Below are 21,592 nucleotides of genomic sequence, written 5' to 3' on the forward strand. Positions count from 1 at the left end.
GGGCCTGGACTGACAGTCCCCTCCAGAGAGAGGCCTTCCCCGGCCGCCTAATCTAACGCAGCCCCATCACTGTGGAGACTCCCGCTTTCCCTGTCTCCTTAGCCCTCCTCGCCCTCCGAACTTCTCGTCCACTGCCTCCAGAACGTAGGTTCCGAAGGAAAAGGTGCTGAGTCAGTGTTGTTCACAAAGCCAAGACCGGAACCTGGTGGGCTGCACGGGGTTCCCCCGGATGGCGGGTGCCTGAGAATCCACGCACGAATGGGCACATCCGTAGCAAAAAGACACCACATCAGTGCTCCACTGTGGCCCCAGGGTTCTGGCAGCTGAAAGGCCGAATAAGCCACATCAGATGTGGGGGGGGGGGAGGGGAATGGAAGACAAGGGGCCACGGGGCCAGGAAGCTTCCCCTGACCAGGGCTCCGGCCCTTGGGCTCCGAGGCCTCCCTGGGCGGCACAGCTACTTGTAAAAACATGGAAGACGGCCCCGCGGTCCCCGTCCGCCAGCCGATTCCAACTGTATGCACCCCCTGTTCCCGCCAGTCTGGGGGGGAGTTGAGGAATGCACGCTCGCAGGTCGGAAATGCCAGCCAAGGGCAGCCCGGGAGAGACCTGGTTCGGAGAGACCAGGAGAGATGCAGCCACCAGAGCGGATGGGGCTGGGGGACAGGATGGTGACCACTCTGGTGGCTGCGTCTCGGGAATAGGGGGGACTCGTACATAGTCTTTTTTTTTTATTTATTAAAAAAAATTTTTTTAGGTCTATTTATTTTTGAGAGACAGAGAGAGAGAGAGAGAGAGACAGACAGAGGATGAGTGGGGGAGGGGCAAAGAGGGAGGGAGACACAGGCAACAGCCAGCGGAACAGTGCTGGGCTTCACCGAGCACCTCAGGGACCTAGTGCCAGCTGCTGGCCTAATGCCCCACGATGACCGCCAGGAGGGAAGGCATATTCCCAACTTACAGAGGAAGAAACAGATTCTGGAGGGTGACAGAGCTACCCAAGGGGCAGTTCTGGGGCTGGGGCCACATGGCTCTGGAATCTACCTGTCCCGGTCCAATGCACATCAGGTTCTCATAAGCTCCTAAAACACACACTTCATAATGGGAAATATGTATTTTCGCACCGGCTTCTCGTCCAAGACCCCCCTGGACTAGCTCAGTGTTTCCTCCTTTTAACAGAGACCCGGTTACAGAGACATACCTCTACCCTAAGGAAAGCAACAGCCCAGGGGAGGCTGAAACGAGGCAAATGCCACTCAGCCTCAACATTGGGGAGACTCTAGGGCAGAGTGGGGATTGTGGCAGCCTGGTGATCCTAGCCCACTGAAGGGGACAGGTGCTTCTCAGCTGCAGCTGTTGGAAGTAATGGGGGAGGGGGCCTTGGGGTTGGTCGTGTAGCACCTGGTCACTCAGTACAGCCCCGGATCCTGCCGGCATCTGAGTGCGCCATTTCCATCTAAAACTCGTAGTAATCGCTGGTGCGAGCGGAAAATGCCGTAGTCACGTCACTTTGGAACACGTCTGGCAGTTCCCCAAAAGAGTTCTGGTATGACCTAGCATTTCCACTCCTAGGTTTCCACCCGAGAGGAAGGAAAATACAGATTCACACAAAAACGCAGACGTGCGTGTTCACAGTAGCATTATTCATGAGAGCCAAAAAGGGGAAATGACCCAGGTACCCATCAACCGATGAAGGATAGATGAAATGTGGCGTGTCCATCCATACACTAGAATATTATTCAGCCAAAAAAAGGAATGAAGATCAGACACGAACCCCCGAAACACCATCCTGAGTGAAATAAGCCAGGCGTTGTAGCCACAGGCTGTATAATACCGTTAGTATGAAACATCCAGAAGAGAAAGTGGATGTGTGGCCGCCAAGGGCTGGGGCTGGGGAGTGGCTGCTGGTGGTTTACAGAGTTTCTTCGGGGGACGATGAAAACTTCCTGGAATCAGGTAGTGGTGATGATTGCACAACCATGTAAATACACTCAGTTCTTAGCACGTGTTCGGTGTTCCATGGGCTGTGAATGGAACACTTCAAAAAAGGCTTTTTGGGTTTTCTCGGGGTTGGGGAGGGAATAATAGTATAGTATTGGCAATCACTTTTGAAAGGTCCTGTCGTTCTCACCACGGGGTCCAAACTCCACGACTTGGCCCAACACGGTCAGTCCGTGCCCACCCCTAACCTTGAGCTCTATCTACACCACCCACAACTGCCTGAAAGGCCTTGGTCTTTGCAGCCTTGGGACATCTGCACAAGCTGTCCACCGCCCCCCCCCCCCCGAGGCTTACTCCTCCATTTCTCAGTCCTTCGTGTGAAGAGACCCCCAGGAAGCGGGTCTCTCTTACAGGTCTGGCCAGGCCCCTGCTTTGCAGGTGCTGACACAGCCAACCTATCTCATCCAGCCCAGGTCCTCCCCCAGCACCCCCACAGGCCACTAGCAGGGGACCAGGACGCTCATACCCATATCTCAGGGTGGCTCATAACGAGCGTTCAAGTAATGTTGGCCAAGTAAATACCGGTAAGATTTGGGTTCAAGGGGGCAGCTGGGTGGCTCAGTCAGTCAAGCGGCAGACTTCAGCTCAGGTCATGATCTCACTGCTTGTGAGTTCGAGCCCCACGTCGGGCTCTGTACTGACAGCTCAGAGCTTGGAGCCTGCTTTGGCTTCTGTGTCTCCCTCTCTGTCTGCTCCTGTCCCGCTCATGCTCTGTCTCTCTCTGTCTCCCAAAAATAAATTAAAAACGCTAAAAAAAAAAAAAAAAAAAAAAAAAAAAAGAAAGAAAAGAAAAAAAGATTTGGGTTCAGGAACCTCACTACTGTCACTCCATTTTACCGGGGAGCAGAGACTTGGAATTTGCCAGGGGGTCACACGAGGAAAGAGACAGCATCAGAATCCGAACCCAGGCAGTAGGACTCTAGAGCCAGGGGTGAGGGGGAATGCGATCTCGTGGGTGGAGACCCGGACGCTGCTACGTCCCACAACAGAGAACGTCAGCCCTGAAGCGTCAACAGCACCAACACCCTGCCGTGGACCTATCCTGTCTCATCAGTGGCTCCCCATCGCTTGGGATGAAGAGGCCAAAATCCTGACAACAGGGCTCCTGCTGCCCGATTTCTCCAGCCCCACTCCGGTCACGTTCCCATCATCAGGCCATCCCGGGATCCTTCCAGCGTCCCCATCTCCCTCCTGCCCCGAGCTCAACACCATCCTGCCTCTGAGCCTCTGCCCGAGCTGTCCCCCCTGCCTGTCCCCCCTCCACCTAACATCACCCCTTCCATTCTTCCTCCAGGGGCTCTTTCCACTCCTCGGGCAGCACCTTCCTCCAGAGCACCTGCCTCCTTCCCTCGGCCACTGTGGTCAGCAGGAAAACGGCCCCCAGAGAGGGCACATCCTCATTCCCAGAACCTGCGAAGATATTATAGGGAAAGAAGGACTCTGCAGATGGGACTGAGGACGGGGAGATGATGCTGGGTGACCCGGGGGACTACAGGGTCCCTGTCAGAGGGGAGCAGGAGGGTCAGAGCGTAAGAGAGACTGGAAGGCGCTACAGGTGGGGCGGACGTGGAGGTAGAGGCCACAAGCCAAGGAATGCGGGCAGCTTCTGGAAGGTGGAAAAGGCCCCCCCAGAGCCTCCAGAAGGAACCAGCCCCGCTAACACTCAATTTTTAGCCTATAAGACACATTGGGACTTGCAACATCAGGAGCTGTGAGATATAAACCCATGTCGTTTGACGCCCCTAAGTTTGTGGGCATGTGTCATGGTGGCCACTGGGAACCACTGTGGGAGCGCTTTGCGGCCAGGCCCCTCCTGCTGGAACACGGCCGCGGGCTGCACCTGCCTTTCTCCCCGTGAGAGTCCCATAGCGCACACAGTAGGCCCTCAGTAAGTCTCAGTGGGCTGACTGCTAAGGGAAGCGCTGGGCTTGAGAGCCGGGCCAGGGCTCCAAACCTTCACATTTTCTTTCTTTCCTCGGTCAAACGTGTGCAATAAAATTCAAATGAATCAGCGATTCCAAGGGCAAAGTTTTAATTATATTCCTGCCTCATTCTCTGCTGACAAGAATGTTAACTCTGCCAGCTCTAGTGGTGACTGCCGTGCTCCCTTCCTCCGTGGCTCGGAGCGGCTCACGTCCCCTCCGTCCAGGTGACCGCTATTTAACTGCAAGCTCCCTCAAGCCTCCCGGGCTTTCGCTGTGTAAGGAGCCAGGATCCCAAGCTGAGGGCCCCAGTACGGGTAAGAGTTTGGACGCAGCCTGAGGTCCCAGCTTCAGGGAATGAGCTGTGTGACCCTGGGAACGCTGCTTACCTCTTGGAGTTTATGCTCTTCCTCTGGGAAATGGGACAGTGAGGGTACCGTGCAGCAAGTGGGGGAGGGGCACCTACCATGCGCTTAGCCTGCTGCTCACACAGGAACAAGGCAGGTGAGGGAAGTCAGCAGTGAGGCAGTAGGGCGTGGTGGGGATTGCGGTATGCTGGAGAACACGGGCCTTGTCTGAAGGGCAGCTGCCACCCGGCTCTACAAAATTACAGCCCGGGGCTTAGAAATGTTCTCCTTCTCAATTCGGGGCGTCCTCACACGGGAGTTTACGTGTATAAAAATTCACTGAACTATACACGGAAGATGCGTGTACTTCAGGGGCGCCTGGGTGGCTCAGTTTGTTAAGCGTCCGGCTTTGGCTCAGGTCATGATCTCACAGCTGGTGAGTTCGAGCTCCGCGTCGGGCTCTGGGCTGACGGCTCAGAGTCTGGAGCCTGCTTCCGATTCTGTGTCTCCCTCTCTCTCTGCCCATCCCCCGACTTGCACTCTGTCTCTCTTTTTCTCTCTCTCTCAAAAATAAACATAAAAAAAAAGATGTGTGTACTTCATGTATTTATACCTTGAGAAATACAACCTGGAGATTCAAGTATTTAAAGAAATGTGAGCTAAGTGCTATCAAAGCTTTTGAATTTCCAAAAGCAGCTTAAAAGCCAGATTTTTAGGGGCGCCTGGGTGGCTCTGTCGTTAAGCATCCAACTGCGGCTCAGGTCATGATCTCACGGTTCGTATGTTCGAGCCCTGTATGGGGCTCTGTGCTGACAGTGCTTGGGATCCTCTCTCTCTCCCTCTTTCTCTACCGCTCCCCCCCACTCTCTCTCTCAAAATAAATAAAAAAACCTTTTTTAAAAAGTCTGATTTTTCAATTTTTTAAATGTTTATTCATTTATTGAGACAGAGAGAGAGAGAGAGAGAGAGAGAGAGAGAGAGAGAGAGAATGAGTGGGGGAGGGGCACTGAAAGCCCAACGCAGGGCTTGAACCCACAAACCGTGAGGTCATGACCTGAGCTGAAGTCGGACACTTAACCAACTGAGCTACCCAGGCGCCCCATACCTGGACTTGTAAGCGGGGTACTTTATATGAATTCATATTTGTCACAGCTTTTACAATACCGTGTGAGTACGCCCTCTTTCGCCACCAACCCCCTGTACTGGGTCTAACGCCCGACGCTCTGGAGGCCCCAGAACAGGCCCACAGGTCTCACAAAGAAAGCTCATCATCTCAGACACACCTCTAGCTGGTCCACTTTGGCATAGATGCCACGCATTTCTGTCACTTTGGCCTTAAGGAGTGGGATGTGTTCCTCCAAGATCTGTGAAGTGTCGCTCCTGATCTGCAAGAGACGGAACAGCTCGTCAGGCCCTCTGCCCCGTCACCCCGGCCTCCGGCCTGCCTCTGGGGCCGCCCAGGGTCTGCAGGGACCTCGCGGATGGCCACGATGTCGAGCGGCGTCCTGCACGAGGACAGACCCGGGGACAACACAGAACCCAGAGTCCTGAGTGGGGACCCAGACCGACCCATGTATCGTTTGCTGCCGTCTCCCCCACGAACACCTGCCAACACCAGTCCCAAAGTAAGATCTGTTTTCTAAACCACTCAACTGGAGCAAAGGGAAAGACCCAAAATCTCTTCTGCAAACCCAAGTCGGGATAAGTCACATTTTCACTGCCCTGAAATTAATAATACCAACAAGTTAATGATCATTAACATTCATTAATAACGTGAATGAAAACCACAGCTCCCAAGTATCAAAGGGCTTCCCATATGCAGACACCGCGCTAAGCATTTCCCGCACACCATCTCATTTAATTTTCAATTTCTTCTGCCTGGAAGGGCTCCCGACGTGGCTATGACCTTTAATGAAGCCACACCTCTCCCGTGATCCCTGAAATCGGACACCTCTGCCTCTGTTTTTGTCCTCAGGAGCCAAAGACCACGCCTAACCCGTCACTGTGAGAGAGAGAGAGAGACACACGTCATCTCCGTGTTATCATGTCCTTACGATGTGGGAGCAAACGCTGCTCTCAGACTCCAGGGAGCATCGGGATCCCCCACGGCAACCTGTCCGATGCTGATTCCCAGGCCCCTCCATGTCTGGTTTAGTCTGCCTGGGGTCAGCCGGGAATCTGCGTCTTCAGCTAAGCTCCGAGGCCAGGCTGGAGCTGGAGTGTAGGGCAGTCGGGGAACACCAGCGGGCACCCTAGAGGCTGCACTCAGGCTGGAGTCTGAGCTGTGTGACCTCGGGCGAGTCACCGCACCTCTCTGAGCGCTCCTTTGCTTATCTGGACGGCAAAGCAGTGACAATGGCTCCGGCTTCCTTGGCAGGCGGTGAGGACAGACCGTCCCGCAGGGTGTTTGGCAGGGTTCGTACAGGTGGCTCCTGACACGCTCCCCAGTGACCGCTGCCTCCTACACAGCCGCTGCGTGACACCCCCCCCCCCCGCCCCCCGGGACCGTGAACTGGCCCTGGCGATTCGCTTCTAACGAAAGGGACTCAGCCAAAAGGAGAGATGGCACTCTGGGGACAGGGTCACACAGAGGACTGTCATTCCAGTTTCTTCTCTCTCTCTCTCTCTCTCTCTCTCTCTCATTGGCTCGCTCATGCACACTCCCTCTCACCCCTACCTTCCTCACCTGCCTTCTCAGCCACCAGTAAACTGAGGCGACAGAGAGGCCCACGCGGCTGGGGACGGAGGGCAGCCTCCGGCACCCTCCAGTGGGGAACCGAGGCGCACCCCCGCTGACTGGGCCGGATGCGGTCCTGCCCCGGCTGAACCTTGAGACGAGAGCGGCCCCAGCCGACACCCCGCGGGCAGCCTGTGTGGCAAGGGCCACCGAGCCACCTGGCGGGGCCGCACACACTCCCGACCCACAGGTGCTGCCAGGTGGGGAAGGCCGTCGTTTCACGTCACCATGTCTCGGGACCCGGGTTCAGCAGCAACAGACAACTGACGCAGGGAGACAGCTCAGCACAAAGTTTTCATGTTAAACATGATCTGAAAACCCCATCTGTTCGCCTTTCTACCCAAATACACGAGACCTGCCTGTGGCCCTCCTGGAACCCACTCCCACGGCCCTGCGGGCTGACACCACCCTCCCTGCCCCAGGTCTCAGACGCTACCCCCGTTCCCCGAACGTCCCAGACCAAGCTGTCCCTTCCTGCTTCTCCTCCTCTGGTCACAGCGCTGCCGCCGTGCTGCTTGGGTGCCTGGCTCCAAGCCCACTGTCCTGGGTATCCTCCTGCCCCACATGCCCTGGCCCCACGAGGGCACACACGGGCCCCGAGAGGGTGGCATGTGGCCTCAGTCTCTGCCCTGATCTCCCTGTGCCTCGGTTTCCCTGTCTATAAAATGGGCACCACACAGGTTCTTCCCTTCAAAGAATGTTCTGGAGATGAAACAACACCAGCTATGCCTGGATGTGGCCCACAGAGTGAGTTCTGTTTTTTGTTTTTTAAGTTTTTTTATGTTTGTTTATTTTTGAGAGAAAGAGTGTGAGCAGGGGAAGGGCAGAGAGAGAGGGAGACACAGAACCCGAAGCAGGCTCCAGGCTCCGAGCTGTCAGCACAGAGCCCGATGTGGGGCTCAAACCCACGAACCTCAAGATCATGACCTGAGCGGAAGCCAGGCGCTTAACCGACTGAGCCACCCAGGCACCCCAAGTTTTTTAATATATGACTTAATTTCCAACTTTCCTAGGAGAAATGGCTGTTTCTAGGGCTGGGGCAGGGAAAACATAGTGCCTGGAGAATCTTCTAGTGCCAGAATGTAAGGGAGTATTTATTTATTTATTTAAACTTATTTTTATTAAGTAATCTCTATGCCCCGTGAGGGGCTCAAACTCACGACCCCAAGATCATGAGTTAGGTGCTCCTCCGACGAAGCCAGCCAGGCACCCCTGTAAGGGAGTGTTTAAGAAGATATAGGACAGGGCGCCTGGGCGGCTCAGTCGGTTGAGCGGTCGACTTCAGCTCAGGTCATGATCTCACGGTTCACGAGGTCGAGCCCCGCCTCAGGCTCTGTGCTGTCAGCGAGGAGACTGCTTCTGGTCATCTGTCCTCCTCTCTGTCACTCCACCACACGCTTGCTCTCTCTCTCTCTCAAAAAGAAACATTAAAAAAAAAAAGATAAAGGATGGGGTATGTCAAAGGAACACAGGAGCCAACCTGAAAGAGACGAATGGTCAAATCTGGAACAATCTGGACAACAAAACACGTAATATGATATCGGACTATAACCCAAAGCACAAGATGAACACCACAAACGATGGGGAAGCAGAAATGGCGACATCAGCTAGGCGTGTGGGTGCGAGGGCGTGTGGGTGCCACGTGCCCCAGACACGACGTGATGAGAAGGCACCTCACCTGTGTGGATTCTCTCTAGAAACCCACAACCCCCGTCTCACCATAAGAAAAACATCGGACAAACCCAAATGGAGGGACCTTCCAGAAAGTACCTGACCAGGGCTCCTCGAAATTGCCAATGTCGTGAAAAGCAAGGAAAGACCAAAACTGCCACAGAGGAGGAGACTAAGCAGACATGACGACTTAACGCGATGTGGGATCTCATGTGATCCTGGATCGCGTTCATCCTGGCCGTTAACGGGAAACTGGCAAACTCAAAATCAACAATGGAGAGTAGTGAATAGCAATGCGCCCGTGTTGGTTTCTTAGGTTTTTTGTTTGTTTTTTGGTTTGTTAATGTTTATGTATTTTTGAGTGGGGAGGGGGGGAACCAGTGGGGGAGGGGCACAGAGGGAGACAGAGATCTGAAGCGGCCTCTGTGCTGACAGCAGAGAGCCTGATGCGGGGCTTGAACACAGGAACCACGAGACCATGACCTGAGCCGAAGTTGGACGCCTAACTGACTGAGCCACCCAGTCGCCCCTGGGTTTCTTAGTTTTGACAAAGGTCCCGTGGCTGACGCGGGATGTTAGCACAGGGGGGAGAAACTGGATGAGGGGCGTGTGGGCACTCTCCATACTATCTTCTCACTTTTCCTGTAAATCTAAAACTATTCCAAAATAAAATACATAAATACGGCTTTAAAATATTCAACTGATTAAGTGGGGATTTACAACACGTCTTGAAAGTCAGCAGCTTTGGCAACGCTGGGCCTTCGTCCCCCAGGCACCGAAGGCCGGGCTGAGCCGTGGCTGCTGGCTCCGGGTGGGGCGTGGGCTCTCTGGTGTCCTCAGTCACCACCCCTCCCTAATGCCTCGCCCCTGCCCCCTTCACTCCTGTCCAGATCCGGCCTGGCTCCCGCGGGCACCTGCGTTTGTTACCCTTGATAGGGAAAAGCCCTCAACATCTTCCCTTGGGCTCCCCCAAGGCCAAACTTCTGGAGACATACCCATCCCTCCACAAGGCTGAACTCTGGAGAAATTGCTGTGATTCCGTAATGCAACAAAGAGCAGATAACTCCCGGCAAGGTCAGAACACAGTAGATCAAACGCAGATCTTTTCTTTCTGCTCATTTCTCAAGAAACGAATCGGGCGAGAACAAGGGCAGTCAGGAGGGCCTGGTCCCAGTGACCCACCCTCAGGGGGTGAGGGGAACACTGCAGAGGGGAGAGTGATGACGTGCGTCCCTGCCTCCCTCTAGCTTCGAAGGAATCCCAGGAAGAGGGGGTCTGTGGCTGGGCAGGCAGTCCCCTCTCCACTTGCTGAAACTGTGGATAATGGGGGGCTGTCTACCCCTGCCCGCATGGCGGTCTGTGCATGCGTGGGGGGAAAGTAGAGAGTAATCCTTGGGGTCCAAAAGGCCCCCAACGCTTCCTCTTGGTTCCCCCACGTGCTGGGAACTGTAAGGCGAAAACGAGGGCGAGGAGGGGCATGATGCCAGCACTCTGTAGGCTTTCGCCTGGTGCTGAGAACAGACCCTGTGAATCAGAAACGATTTTATCTTTAACCTTTCATGGGTCGTGATGCTGCACAAGACGGAAAAACGAAATGAGCCAGCCCAAGGTCGGAAGGCTACAAAGTGGGAGATGGAAGGTTACCATCCAGGTTGGTCCGGGGTCACCTCTAATAGCAGAGGTCTGCAGACGCGTTCTGCCGAGCCAGCCCGCATCATGTCTAAAAAAAACCGAAGCCCACCCGAGCGAGATGCCAAGATCTGAAAACAAGGAGGTTTCCCTTAGAAGCCCAGATTTCTAGCTCCTTGTGAAAAATCGGAAGACCGGGCCACCCTGAGACCATGTCCCGTGTGGAGCTGTGACAGCTGTCCCCTCTGGTTAACTGTGATCTCTCACCACTCCCTAGAGTCCCTCCAGCAGGGCGTCTGTGGCCACGCTGTGCCCTTCTCTTCTTCCAGGGGAGTCCAAGGAAAGCAACACATTCTGCTTCTCACACCTACTTCGCATCATCATGGAATCTGAGATGGCACGTTTCGTTCGCGACCGAGAAGCACACAGAGAGGTCGGCGACGAATCGATCCTAGCTGAGCCTCTGCCAGGACGAACCCCCAACCCGGTTGAGTGGCCTGGCCGACCCTTCCCCAGCCCGGTCTGCCACCACCTCCCCGGAGCGGGCCTCCGGAGCCCAGAAGTCTGGGCAGCGGATGTGGGGGTTATCACCGAGCAAAGACGGCTGTCCAGGATGATTCAGGGCCCCCAGGAAGGAGAGCCAAATGCACTTGACCCAAGAACACACGCCAATGCCAAATGCAAGTGCTGGCCCAGGGCCAACAGGGAATCTTCTCCCTCTACGTGAGTGAAGAAAGAGTCCGCTCCCTGCCAGGGGCGGGGGTTCCCAGGGCCCGGATGAGCCGCCTGAACTCCAGAGGGCACAGGGCTGAAGGCCTTACAAATCCTCATCACTGTCACCACCTCCCGGTGCTTCCGTAATGACGATGTTGACCCCAGGAGCCACCATTTATGCAGAGCCGCATACAGAGCCGGCACCCTGCTCAGCAATTATTTTTAACTATTTTTAATTGAATGGCAACGACGTACAGCAAAGTGCTCGGGCCTTCAGTGGGCAGTTGGACGTATTTTGTGAGCACGTTTCCATCTGGGTAAACACCACCCAGGCCACCGTGTGGAACATCCCATCACCCCGGAAGGCTCCCTCCTGCCTCTTTCCAGTCGTGACCACGCCCCCAAAGCTAACCACTGCCTGACTTCCCATCACACCACAGACTCGTTCTGCATATTTTTGAACTTCGGACCACGGAAGCCACCCCAGCTCGCATTCTGTGCCCGACTTCTTTCCCCGGGCCTCACGCTCGGGAGAGACCTCCCTGATGTCGTGTGCAGTTTGCTCCTGCGTGACGCCGTGAGGGCCAGGGTGTGAAGAAACAACAGCTGATTGCCTCGTTTCTACCGCCGATGGACGCCGAGGTTCTTTCTGGTCTTGGGAGCATCGCGAATAAAGCTGCTGCGAACATTGGGGTGCGAGGCTTTGCGGTCTCTGCTTTCCGCTTCTCTTGGGTAATCATCTCGGATGACAGTCGCCACGATGCAGGGTCAGTGCATGTTTGACTTTCTGAAAACCTGCCGAACTGTTTCCAAAGCGGCTGTGCCTTCTTCCATCTCTGCCAGCAAGGCGACGAGCGTTTCCGTTGCCCCACATCCTCGCCCACACTTTTGCTGCGGTCACCGCAGGGGAGGGGCAGCGCGTATCCCCACCTCATCCGGTCCGCACGGTAACTCTTGGGAGACAGGTACCATTTGCGGTAGATTGAAGAGGGCCGCAAGTCCTCTGCATTCCTTCCGTGAGCACGCGGGGTCCGTGTCCTCTCCCTTGGATCTGGGTGCCCTGTGGGACTGGTCTGACCGGTAAAATAGGACAGAAGTGACACTGGCACACCCAACGTCCAGACACCCGGAGGCTCCCACTTCCCATCTGTCGGAATGCCTGCCCTGGGAGGCCTGACGCCATGCCAAGGGAGCCCGAACTAGCCCCGAGGACAGGCTGCATGGGGAGAGGGGACACCAGCCGGTCCCCGGCCATCGGCACTCGCAGCCCAGACGTCAGACAAGCGGGAGAAAGGGCCACGTCGGACATCCCCGCCCCAGCAGGAACCACATCCCCTCTGTGCCCTGCCCTGGCCCAGGTAATAAACGGGTGGTCGTTTTACCCCACTGCCTTTTGCGGTAGCCTGATGCGGCAACGGACAGAACCACGACCTCCATTTACAGGAGAGAAGAGAAAGGGAGGGAGAGGGCACGTGCTGTGCCCGAGACCCCGCAGCAGCAGGAGCTTGAAGTGGCAGCAGCGAGCGTTACGTCTAAGGTCCAAACGGGTGGCAGGCACAGGGTGGTGAATTCCAGTCACACGGGGTGATCAAGGGCAAGGGCAGGCTGGCAATGGACTTAATGCATCAGACAGGAAGCCGGACTCTCGTTCCTAAGTGCCTGATTTTCCCGGAAGAGGCGCGGCTTCTCTCTGGACTATGCACCAGGGAGCCTGGCCACTCTCAGGCCTCTAACTCGACCACTGTTGCCAAAGGCCAAAGCAACGGGCTGGGGACAACGTCCGTGGGGTGACATCACCTGCCCCCCAGAGGTCCCCACTCATCCCTAGCTTGCACCAAAAGAGAAAAGGAGGCCCCGAGCTGGACGCCTCTCTCTGTGCCACGCGTGCAGGCGCACCAGGGAAACTAAGCATCAAGTGTCGGGGCCAAGAGGGTCTCCGTAACTCCGCGCACTGTTGCAGGGGCCACAAAAGCATCGTACCAGGCACATTCTCTTAACGCAGGCATGCTCGTTTGCGTATGAACACAAGAAATGGTCTTCACTCCTGTGGGAGACGCACTCTCTTCCCTTTCTTGAAACACAGGACCCTCTCGGTCTGGTGTCATTTGCCCTTTTTCAGTAGGACGCCAAATACAGAGAAACATACTCTCGGCCACAAAACATTTGCGCATGGGATAGACGTACCTGGCAGGTGGCCACGGAGTCAGGGGGCCCCACAGAAGCAGTGGCCAGTGACAGGCTGAGAGCTCACACGCGGTCCAGAGTGGGGCGGCCACTACACAACTCCGGCCGACGCTGGCCAGGTGGGACCAAGCACCCAAGGGAGCCAGATCTTTGCTCTTCCGAAAGAAGCCAGAAACCCTGATTTTTTTTTTTTTTTGCATGACATTCTATAAATGTCAGCAGTGAATTCCTTTTTCTTTTCCTTCCAGAAACAGTCAACATATCTGCAGGCGGGACCGGGTCCGTGGGTCATGTGTGTGATCTCGGTATTAAAACCTTTGCATAAATGCATCTCCAGGCTTCCAGTTAGGGGAGGGTCTTGTCAGCACACTGCCTGACGCCTTGGCCTCTGGGCGACACACACAGGCTCCCCCACCACGGGAAGCCTCGATGGTTTCAAAGGCAAGGTGGCCCGACCCCTCTCCCGATCCAGGCTGACTCCTGCCCCAAGATTGCCCCTTAGGCGGATCGTGGGTCTCCTTTCAAGCAGGAGGGTGGCTGAGACTTGAGAACAAAACATCCCTGAGTCACCAGCCCGCCCATCTTCCAAATCTACCCCTTTGACTTTGGGCCCCCCTGGTCCACACTGTGCCCAGCACACCATACCCACGGGCCGGTGCCTCTGCCTGGACACTCACCCTCCCCAGCGGCGGAATTCTTTCTGTTCCTCCTTCAAAGCCCCAAATTAATCACCACCTGCTCTGCAAAGCCTTCCCAATTTCCCAGGCAGAATCTAACGCCTCTGCTTTTCTTTCTTTTTCTTTCTTTCTTTTTTTTTTTAAACAAATCAAGTCTTAGGATCATGTGCCCAGTTCCTTCTAGACCCTCCCTCTTCAAAACCTCTGCAGTCTCCTTTTGCACCTTGAACACACCTTCAGGCGAGGGCTGCCACACTGGATGACAGCGCTGCTCACACACAGTGGGCTCCTCTCACAGAGGGAAGGGAGACACGGTCCACTTTCTTCTCATCCTCGGGCTCACCACGGCACCCAGTCAGGGGCAGGTGTCCAATGGCCGGTGATGAAGAAAGGGCTGTCCGGGCTGTTCAAAGTCTGTCTCATTACCCAGCTCCCACCCGGACCCACACCCAAACTAGAAAATTGGTTCTCAAGAGCGAAACACACACAGGTCCTCTTGGGAACACTTCGGTCTCGTTCACTGTTGTGTCCCCAAGGGTGGCACAAGGGAGGCCTATTGAATGAATGGGGATGACGGGGTGCCCGTCACGTTGGCCTGCTTCAAGGAGAAATGGGCTGATACGGGAAACGCACTTTGCACTGTGCCTGGCACCAAGTAGGTGTTCAATAAACGTAGAGGGCTGCCGTGACCGTTCCTCCCCTGGGCTCTCAGAAACACTTCTCCGGACGCGTGCTTCACAGGCGCACAAATCTACCCCACTGGGTCCAGCCGAGACACGGGTCCTGATCACAATATGGAGCTCTACGCTTTGGGCCTTCAGGCCTTAAACCGAGGGTGCTGGGAGCTTCCAGAAAGTTCTATCATTGCTCCTCAGGGGCCCACACCTGGCTGGCAACAATGCTGGGGACACAAGGATCTGGAGGAGATTTTTGCAAAATTTGTAGTGGAGACCTTGTCTTCTGGGCCTAAGGCACCATCTTCCCCACCCAGCCAAGAGGATTTGATCCAACAGAACGGAGTAAGAGGCAACAGCAGAGACGGCGAAAGGATCTGAGAAGGAACCCGATGCCCAACCCTGCCTCGGGCTACAGCCTGGGCAAGAGGCTCCTCCCAGGCCTTGCAGGCCTGAAGCCATTTCCTGGCTGTCTCCATGTTTGCCTGGCGGACCGCGCAGAGCGGAGGAAAGTTAAATATAGTCTTAGCATCCCCGCTGAACGGCTCCCCGCATCGGTGCCCGAGAGTGCCACCTGGTGGCCCGCTCCTGGCTCCTCTGTGGAATAAGAGCCATCTGGGGGGGGATGGGCACTATCAAGATGGCCGCCTCAGGAAGCCTTGGTGTGGAGAGACCGTGTGAGAGAGTGCGCGCGCGCCTGGTCCTGCTCTCACCGTCGGCTGCTGCCCCCATTCCTTCTGGTTGCCAAATCGCCACCAAAATGGCTTCCCCAGAAAACTCCAGGAAGGACCTGGAGTCTGGCCTGGGCCTAAATCCACTCCTCCCGGGCAGACACTCACCATGTCGGTCAGGCTGCAAAACTCTTCCAGCCTGAGGAGCATCCCCTCGATGGTCTCCTCCACCTCCTTCGCCTGAAAAGAGACAATATCCTGGAGATTAGCAAGTGGTTTCCAGGGAGACAAACGCCCTTCACTTTATTTTTTTTTTTTAAGCAAACTAAGGATTATCTGCCCAGTTCCCTTCAGACCTCCTTTCCCTTTGCAAAACGTCTCATAGCCTCATTTAAAGTAGTGGTGATCAGGCACCAATCGTGACACCTGTGGACAGAGGCCTGGTGAAAAGCCACCACGGCCATGGGGCGCCTGGGTGGCGCAGTCGGTTGAGCGTCCGACTTCAGCCAGGTCACGATCTCGCGGTCCGGGAGTTCGAGCCCCGCGTCGGGCTCTGGGCTGATGGCTCGGAGCCTGGAGCCTGTTTCGGATTCTGTGTCTCCCTCTCTCTCTGCCCCTCCCCCGTTCATGCTCTGTCTCTCTCTGTCCCAAAAATAAATAAACGTTGAAAAAAAAAATTAAAAAAAAAAAAAAAAAAAAAAAGCCACCACGGCCCATCCACTCCAGGCAGCGTTCAAAGGAGAGGAGATAAATAAATATGAGCAGGACTAGAACAAAGCCACCCTTACCATCCCGCTGTTCAGATAAGGAACCTGAGCCTCAGAGAGGACAGGTAACCCTGCTTGAGGGCACACAGCTAGCAAGGGGTGGGGCCAGGATTCCCCGGTAGGTTTGAGTTCACAGCCCCAAGGCCTGCTCTTGACAAACTCTGAGAAATGCCTCCTGGGAAACACGATGGACGGTTCGCACAAGATGCAGAAGACGTAGAATGTAAACCTATTCTTGTGACGACACGCAAACAACGTACATGGTTTAACAGAAAGGCCTGGAATGACACAGACCGAAGTGCCCAGAGTCAGGGGATGTACTTACGCTAAACGATGATTCAATCTGAAATTCAAATTTAACTGGGTGCCCTGGACTTTACCTGGCAACACTATTAACAGGGTTTACTTAGCCCTGGGGAGCACAAATGGGGAATGGGGTCTGACAAGGGAGACTTGAGGGGTCCCCAACTCGAGGTACTAGGGCTGGGCAGTAACTTAACGAGTGACGTAAGGCAGCCCGCTGGGGCTTGCGGCAATCTGAGGAGCATTTGCCCGAGTCTAGAACGGCCAGCTGCCAGCGGCCATCAGTAGACACGCTCAGCGCTCCCAGAGCCTTCCATTTTGCAAGAGAAGCCAGAAATTGTAACTTTATGGAAAATGTCCCGATTTTTAAATGGTAGCTCAAATTCAAAAAAAAATTTTTTTAACACTCCACAGGCCCAGCCAAACATGACCGTGAAAGGGTCTGCCGACTTACAAGCCCATTTAAATCCCTCGTGTAAAAATTAGTTTGAACCCTTTTTCCCCTCAAGTATTTACTATTTTCATGACTTAAAAATAGCCGGGGTTTGATTTATTTATTTATTTATTTATTTATTCGTTTTTGAGAGACAGAGCATGAGTGGGGGAGGGTCAGAGAGAGAAGGGGACACAGAATCTGAAGCAGGCTCCAGGCTCTGAGCTATCCGCACAGAGCCCGATGCGGGGCTCGAACTCGCAAGCTGTGAGATCGCGACCTGAGCCGAAGTCGGACGCTTAACCACCTGAGCCACCCGGGCATTCCAATTGGTATGTATGCATGTATGTATTTATGTATTTATTATTTTAATGTTTATTCACTTTTGAGAGAGCACGAGCGGGAGAGGGGCAAAGAGAGAGGGAGACACGGAAGCCGAAGCAGGCTCCGGGCTCCGAGCTACCAGCACAGAGCCCGATGCCGGGCTTCAACCCACGAACCGTGAGATCATGACCTGAGCCGAAGTCAGACACTTAACCAAATGAGTCACCCAAGTGCCCCTGTTGTATTTGTTTTTAATTACCAGGCATCTAGGAATAAAGTTCATCTAGAACATGGCTTACCAGGCCAGATCGTTCTGTGCCAGGGAAGCGACCCCAGACATTTCCGGGCGGGCCTGGTACCTGCCCCCCACCCCCGACCTGAAGGCTCCCCTTATCACCCACTCGTCCCCCGAGAGATGTTTATACAGTGTCACAGCCTGCTGCCTGCGGCGGGAGCTGTCGCTACCACAACAGCATAAACGAATGTGCAGAAAAACATCTTTCCGGCTGGAGTAAAAATAGTACCAAGTTGCAATTTTAAACTCTGGAACCTTCATCTCACAGCTGGGACTATTTCTGGGCCTGAACGGGGGAGGCTTGACAGAGAAGGGGACCACAGCAGAGAGAGGACTAAGAGACTCACAGGACGTTCTCTCTGCCCCCCAAAAGGACGATCGCGGTAAAAAATTGCCCTTAAGGCACTAAGAGGGGAAGAAGGAGCCAAGAGAGGCCACAGGGACAGGAGAGAGGCAGGCTGGTCGCTTTCCTCCTGCTGCAGAGGCGAGGGAGAGGGGCACAGAAGGGGGCGGAGGTTCCCTCCAGAGTGCAGGTGTACAAACCCCAGACGCCAGGCCGAATCAAAACCTGCAGAGGGACATGAGAGCCCAGGGCCCGGCTGGATGGGCCGCTCCTTCTCCAGAGGGGCCCGAAGAGAGGAAGTACATCTCAACCTGTGGCCGAGTGTTCAGGAGGGAGGCCAGTCAGCCCCGGGTTCAGATCCCACCTTCTCGTTTGCCAACCACGAGACCTTAATTGAAGGGCTTACCTCCTGCATTTCGGTTGGCCCACCTGTAAGCCACACCACTCGGCAGGGTTGTTAAGAGGTTAACCTCACGTAATAAAGGTGGTTCAATCGTTTGACAGAGTGCTGACACACAGTAGGCACATAATAAGTGGCTGCTTTATGTGTCTCTCTCCCTAGATAACAAAAGCGGTGGCTAATCGCCACATATGGCTTATTTCATTGGAGGCTCACGAGAACTTTATACAGTAGGTGCTGTCGCTTGCCCCTCTTCCATGGACTGAGAAACAGAGGACCAGAGAGCTTATGTCACTTGCTCAAGGTCACATAGCTAATACGTACTGAAGCCAGATCTGACCCTGAGCACTCTGAGTCCAGAGCTGAAGTCTGTAAGTACCAAGAGGCTCTTTGGAGAGGGGGCAGCGTGTCCCCTTTACGGCCGTCTGTCAGCTGTGGTCTCGACCCCCTCTCCCCCACCTCCCGGTACCAAGGGCAAGTGCCCCAATGCAGGAGAGGGTAGAGAAAGCATTTGCCGACTGGCCAGCTAAGGAGGAACGAGCCCCGAGACGTTCCCAACCAACAGGAAGGAGCTCAGGATAAGCCAACCCACCACGCCCGCAAATCATTCACGGGACAATTTTCTCTCAAGATAATCCCCTAAGTGGCCTCAGAAGCGAGAGTCCTGCGGGCTGCAGCCCACACGCCTTTTTAACCAGCCCATAAGCAAAATGAATGCCCTCGTCATGCTGTGCAACTCCCTGGGCATAAATCGTCCCCCTCCCAGGGGAAGAAGAGCAAATGGCTCACTCAGAGTGACATTCAGGGCACCGCCGGTGGGGACAGCAGGTGGGCATGGATCATGGCCTCTGCTTCTTCCTTACTAAGTCTCCCAAGATGCCAATCCGAGCCTCCCAGCGGGGCAAGGCCCCAAATCCAAAGTGGGGCTGGCTTCCCACCCGTGAGTGATGGGCGCAAAACCCCACCAACAGACCCCCCGCCGTGGTCTTCTCCAACTCAGCGGAGGCGCCACCGGCCCGTTGCTCAGGCCGAACACCTGAGAGCATCCTCGAGGTCGTCCTTTCTCGGCCCACCCCGTCCACCGTGTGTGCAAATCCTCTCTGCTCCGCCTCCGGAATGTGGCCCAAATCCGACCGTTTCTGTCCACCCCTCGCGCCACCGCCCTGGCACAGGGCGCTGTCCTCTCCCCCCGGTTCCTCTTTGGCCCCCCCCTCGGTCTCCTCCCCCGAAAGACCCCGTCAGAACCCGAGCCCTCCCCCGCCGCCGGTGGGGATGGGACACGGGGCAGCGGCTCCGGAAACCAGTCCGGCGCTCTTTCAAAACGTTACATGCGGAGTTGCCCTACGACCCCGCAAGAGAGCCAAGAGAACGGAAATCATGGTGTTCTTACAAAAACTTGGGAGGTATTCATGACAGCCAAAAGGTGGAAATGACTCAAGGCCCGTCAAGTGATGAATGGACCATCAAGACGGGCCATATCCACGGTACGGAGTATTACGCGGTACTGAAAAGGAATGCCAGCCCGACACCTGCTACAACACGGACGGTCCTCGAAAACATTGAAAGAGGCCAGACACAAAGGCCAGGCACTATGTGATTCCTTTTCTGGGCAGTGTTCGGAAGAAGCAAACGCACAGAGACCGAAAGGAGATCACGGCGGGGCGGGGGTGGGGGGAGGGAGAAGGAGAGTGCTAATGGTCATGGGGTTCCTTTCTTGGCGGGGGCAGGGGGAGTGCTCTGGAATGAGGTCACGGCGATGTTTGCACAACACAGTGAACTTATGAAGAACCACTGAATGTACGCTTCAAAATGGTAATTTTTTTCATTACGTGAATTACAGCTTAATTAAAAAACAGGACTCCCCTCCTGCCCCCCACCTCCCTCAGCAAACACCTAACGGAGGCCTTGTTAGCCCTACGCCACCTGGACCCTCCATCTGTTCTCCGACCTCGCCGCCTACAGCCCGCTCCCCACCAGCCACACCAACCGCGTCGTCACTCCGGGGCCTTTGCGCCCGCTGCTCCCATCACGGACAAAGCTCACCGCGCACCTCCTCCCAGCCTTGGCTCAAACGTCTCTCCTCATCGAGGCCTTCCCTGGCCCTGCAGGCTCCCCCACTCCCTGTCCCGCACCAACTTCTTTCTGGCTTCGGCCTCCATCCCCGTCTAACATCTTACATGTTTCACCTGTCCTGTCCTCTTCTGCCACCAGAATGAAAGCTCCGGGGGTTTTAGTGCCTCTCACTCACCGCCGCATCCCCAGGGCCCAGGGCGATGCCTGGCACATAGCGGGTGCTTATGCTTCTGAAGATGCCCCCCCCATTCCCTCCCATCTGCATACCTTTGGGCAATCGGACTCCGCCCCCAAATCTGGCCTGGCCCTGTGACTTGCTTTGGCCAACAGAATGGGTGGAAACCGCTCTTTGTGACATCCGGCTGGAGCCTCAAGAGACCCTGCGGCATCTGAGTCACCCTCTTGGAGGACAAGAGCCGTGTGAAGAAGTCCAGGCAACGCGGCTGGAGAGGCCGCAGGACACGAAGGGCCACGTGGAGGAGAACCGAGGCGCCCCGGCCAGCACCGACCGCCCGACGTGAGCGAGGCCACGTTGCAGCGCAGCAAACCCTCCAGCCGAATGCAGCCCCGTGACTCAGCCCGGCCGGTGCCGTGGGAGCAGAGGCGCTCAGACGAGCCCCGCAGACCCGCAAAACCACGCATCCCGCACCATCAGATGGTAGTTGTTTTCAGCCACTAAGATTTGGGGTAGTTTGTTACCTGGCACTTGGTGACCAATACGGTGCCCGGGGCGTATTTGTTGCAGGAAAGGAAAGGGGGAGGGAGGGAAAATGAGCAAGGGAAGGAGGAAGCTCCAGCCTAGACCACTCTTCGGTCCCACCCTGGCATGTCATGCTGTGTGGTCTTAACTACACTCCGACCACCTCTGTGCCCTGGTTTCCCATTTGAAAATCGGGAGAAAACGAGCCTCAGACTGTCTCGAGATGGAAGCGGAGGAGAGTCCGCTAAGTAATTTCCCTGGGTTCCTCTCGGTGAGGGGCCAGACCCATACAAAAGACGGTCGCAGGTGGGACCCAACCAGGGTCCCCACACTCAAATGGAATGGACACAAGCGAGGCAGGAAACGAACACGCCACACGGGAATGTGTTTTCTGCACGCCGTTGACTTTCCGTTTCTCCCTTTTCAAAGAGACCTTCTACTCTTCTCTAAGAACCGCAGTGGCACAAGCAGGATAACGAGTGGAAGTTAATACTCAGCTTCCCGCCAAAGAGACAACAGGGAGAGGTGGGGACTGTGGCCAACAGGAGGCCCCTTCTCCATCGGACGAGGGCGGCTGCTACTTGACCCCAGCAGAGTGAGCCAGGTGGAAACGTGCCAACCCGGTTTTGTTCAAGACGGACAGTGCTCCGGGAGTTGGCGCAAACCAGTTTGAAAATTCAAGACTAACGCCCCAAATTAAAACACACTACGATGGCCAAACAAACCC

The 21,592-nt window shown here is 55.4% G+C and overlaps 1 protein-coding gene across 4 annotated transcripts in view; it reads right to left on the reverse strand.

Annotated features, from left to right (window-relative positions):
- BCAS4 (breast carcinoma amplified sequence 4) overlaps window positions 1-21,592 on the reverse strand; it is a 60,746-nt gene that overhangs the window by 29,856 nt on the left and 9,298 nt on the right. For 3 of the 4 annotated variants that reach the window (XM_047068260.1, XM_047068261.1, XM_047068262.1), the window contains exons 2-3: window positions 15,396-15,467; window positions 5,554-5,655 (exon numbers count right to left, since the gene is read on the reverse strand). In XM_047068260.1, coding sequence (XP_046924216.1) covers window positions 5,554-5,655; window positions 15,396-15,467 — 174 coding nt within the window. The remainder of the gene's footprint in view (window positions 1-5,553; window positions 5,656-15,395; window positions 15,468-21,592) is intronic. The other variant, XM_047068263.1, reaches the window with a different exon arrangement.

The sequence above is a fragment of the Lynx rufus genome, unplaced genomic scaffold (assembly GCF_022079265.1).
Source record: "Lynx rufus isolate CCGP_SWC_20201006 ecotype Redwood Valley unplaced genomic scaffold, mLynRuf1.p SCAF_8, whole genome shotgun sequence".
Lineage (NCBI taxonomy): Eukaryota > Metazoa > Chordata > Mammalia > Carnivora > Felidae > Lynx > Lynx rufus.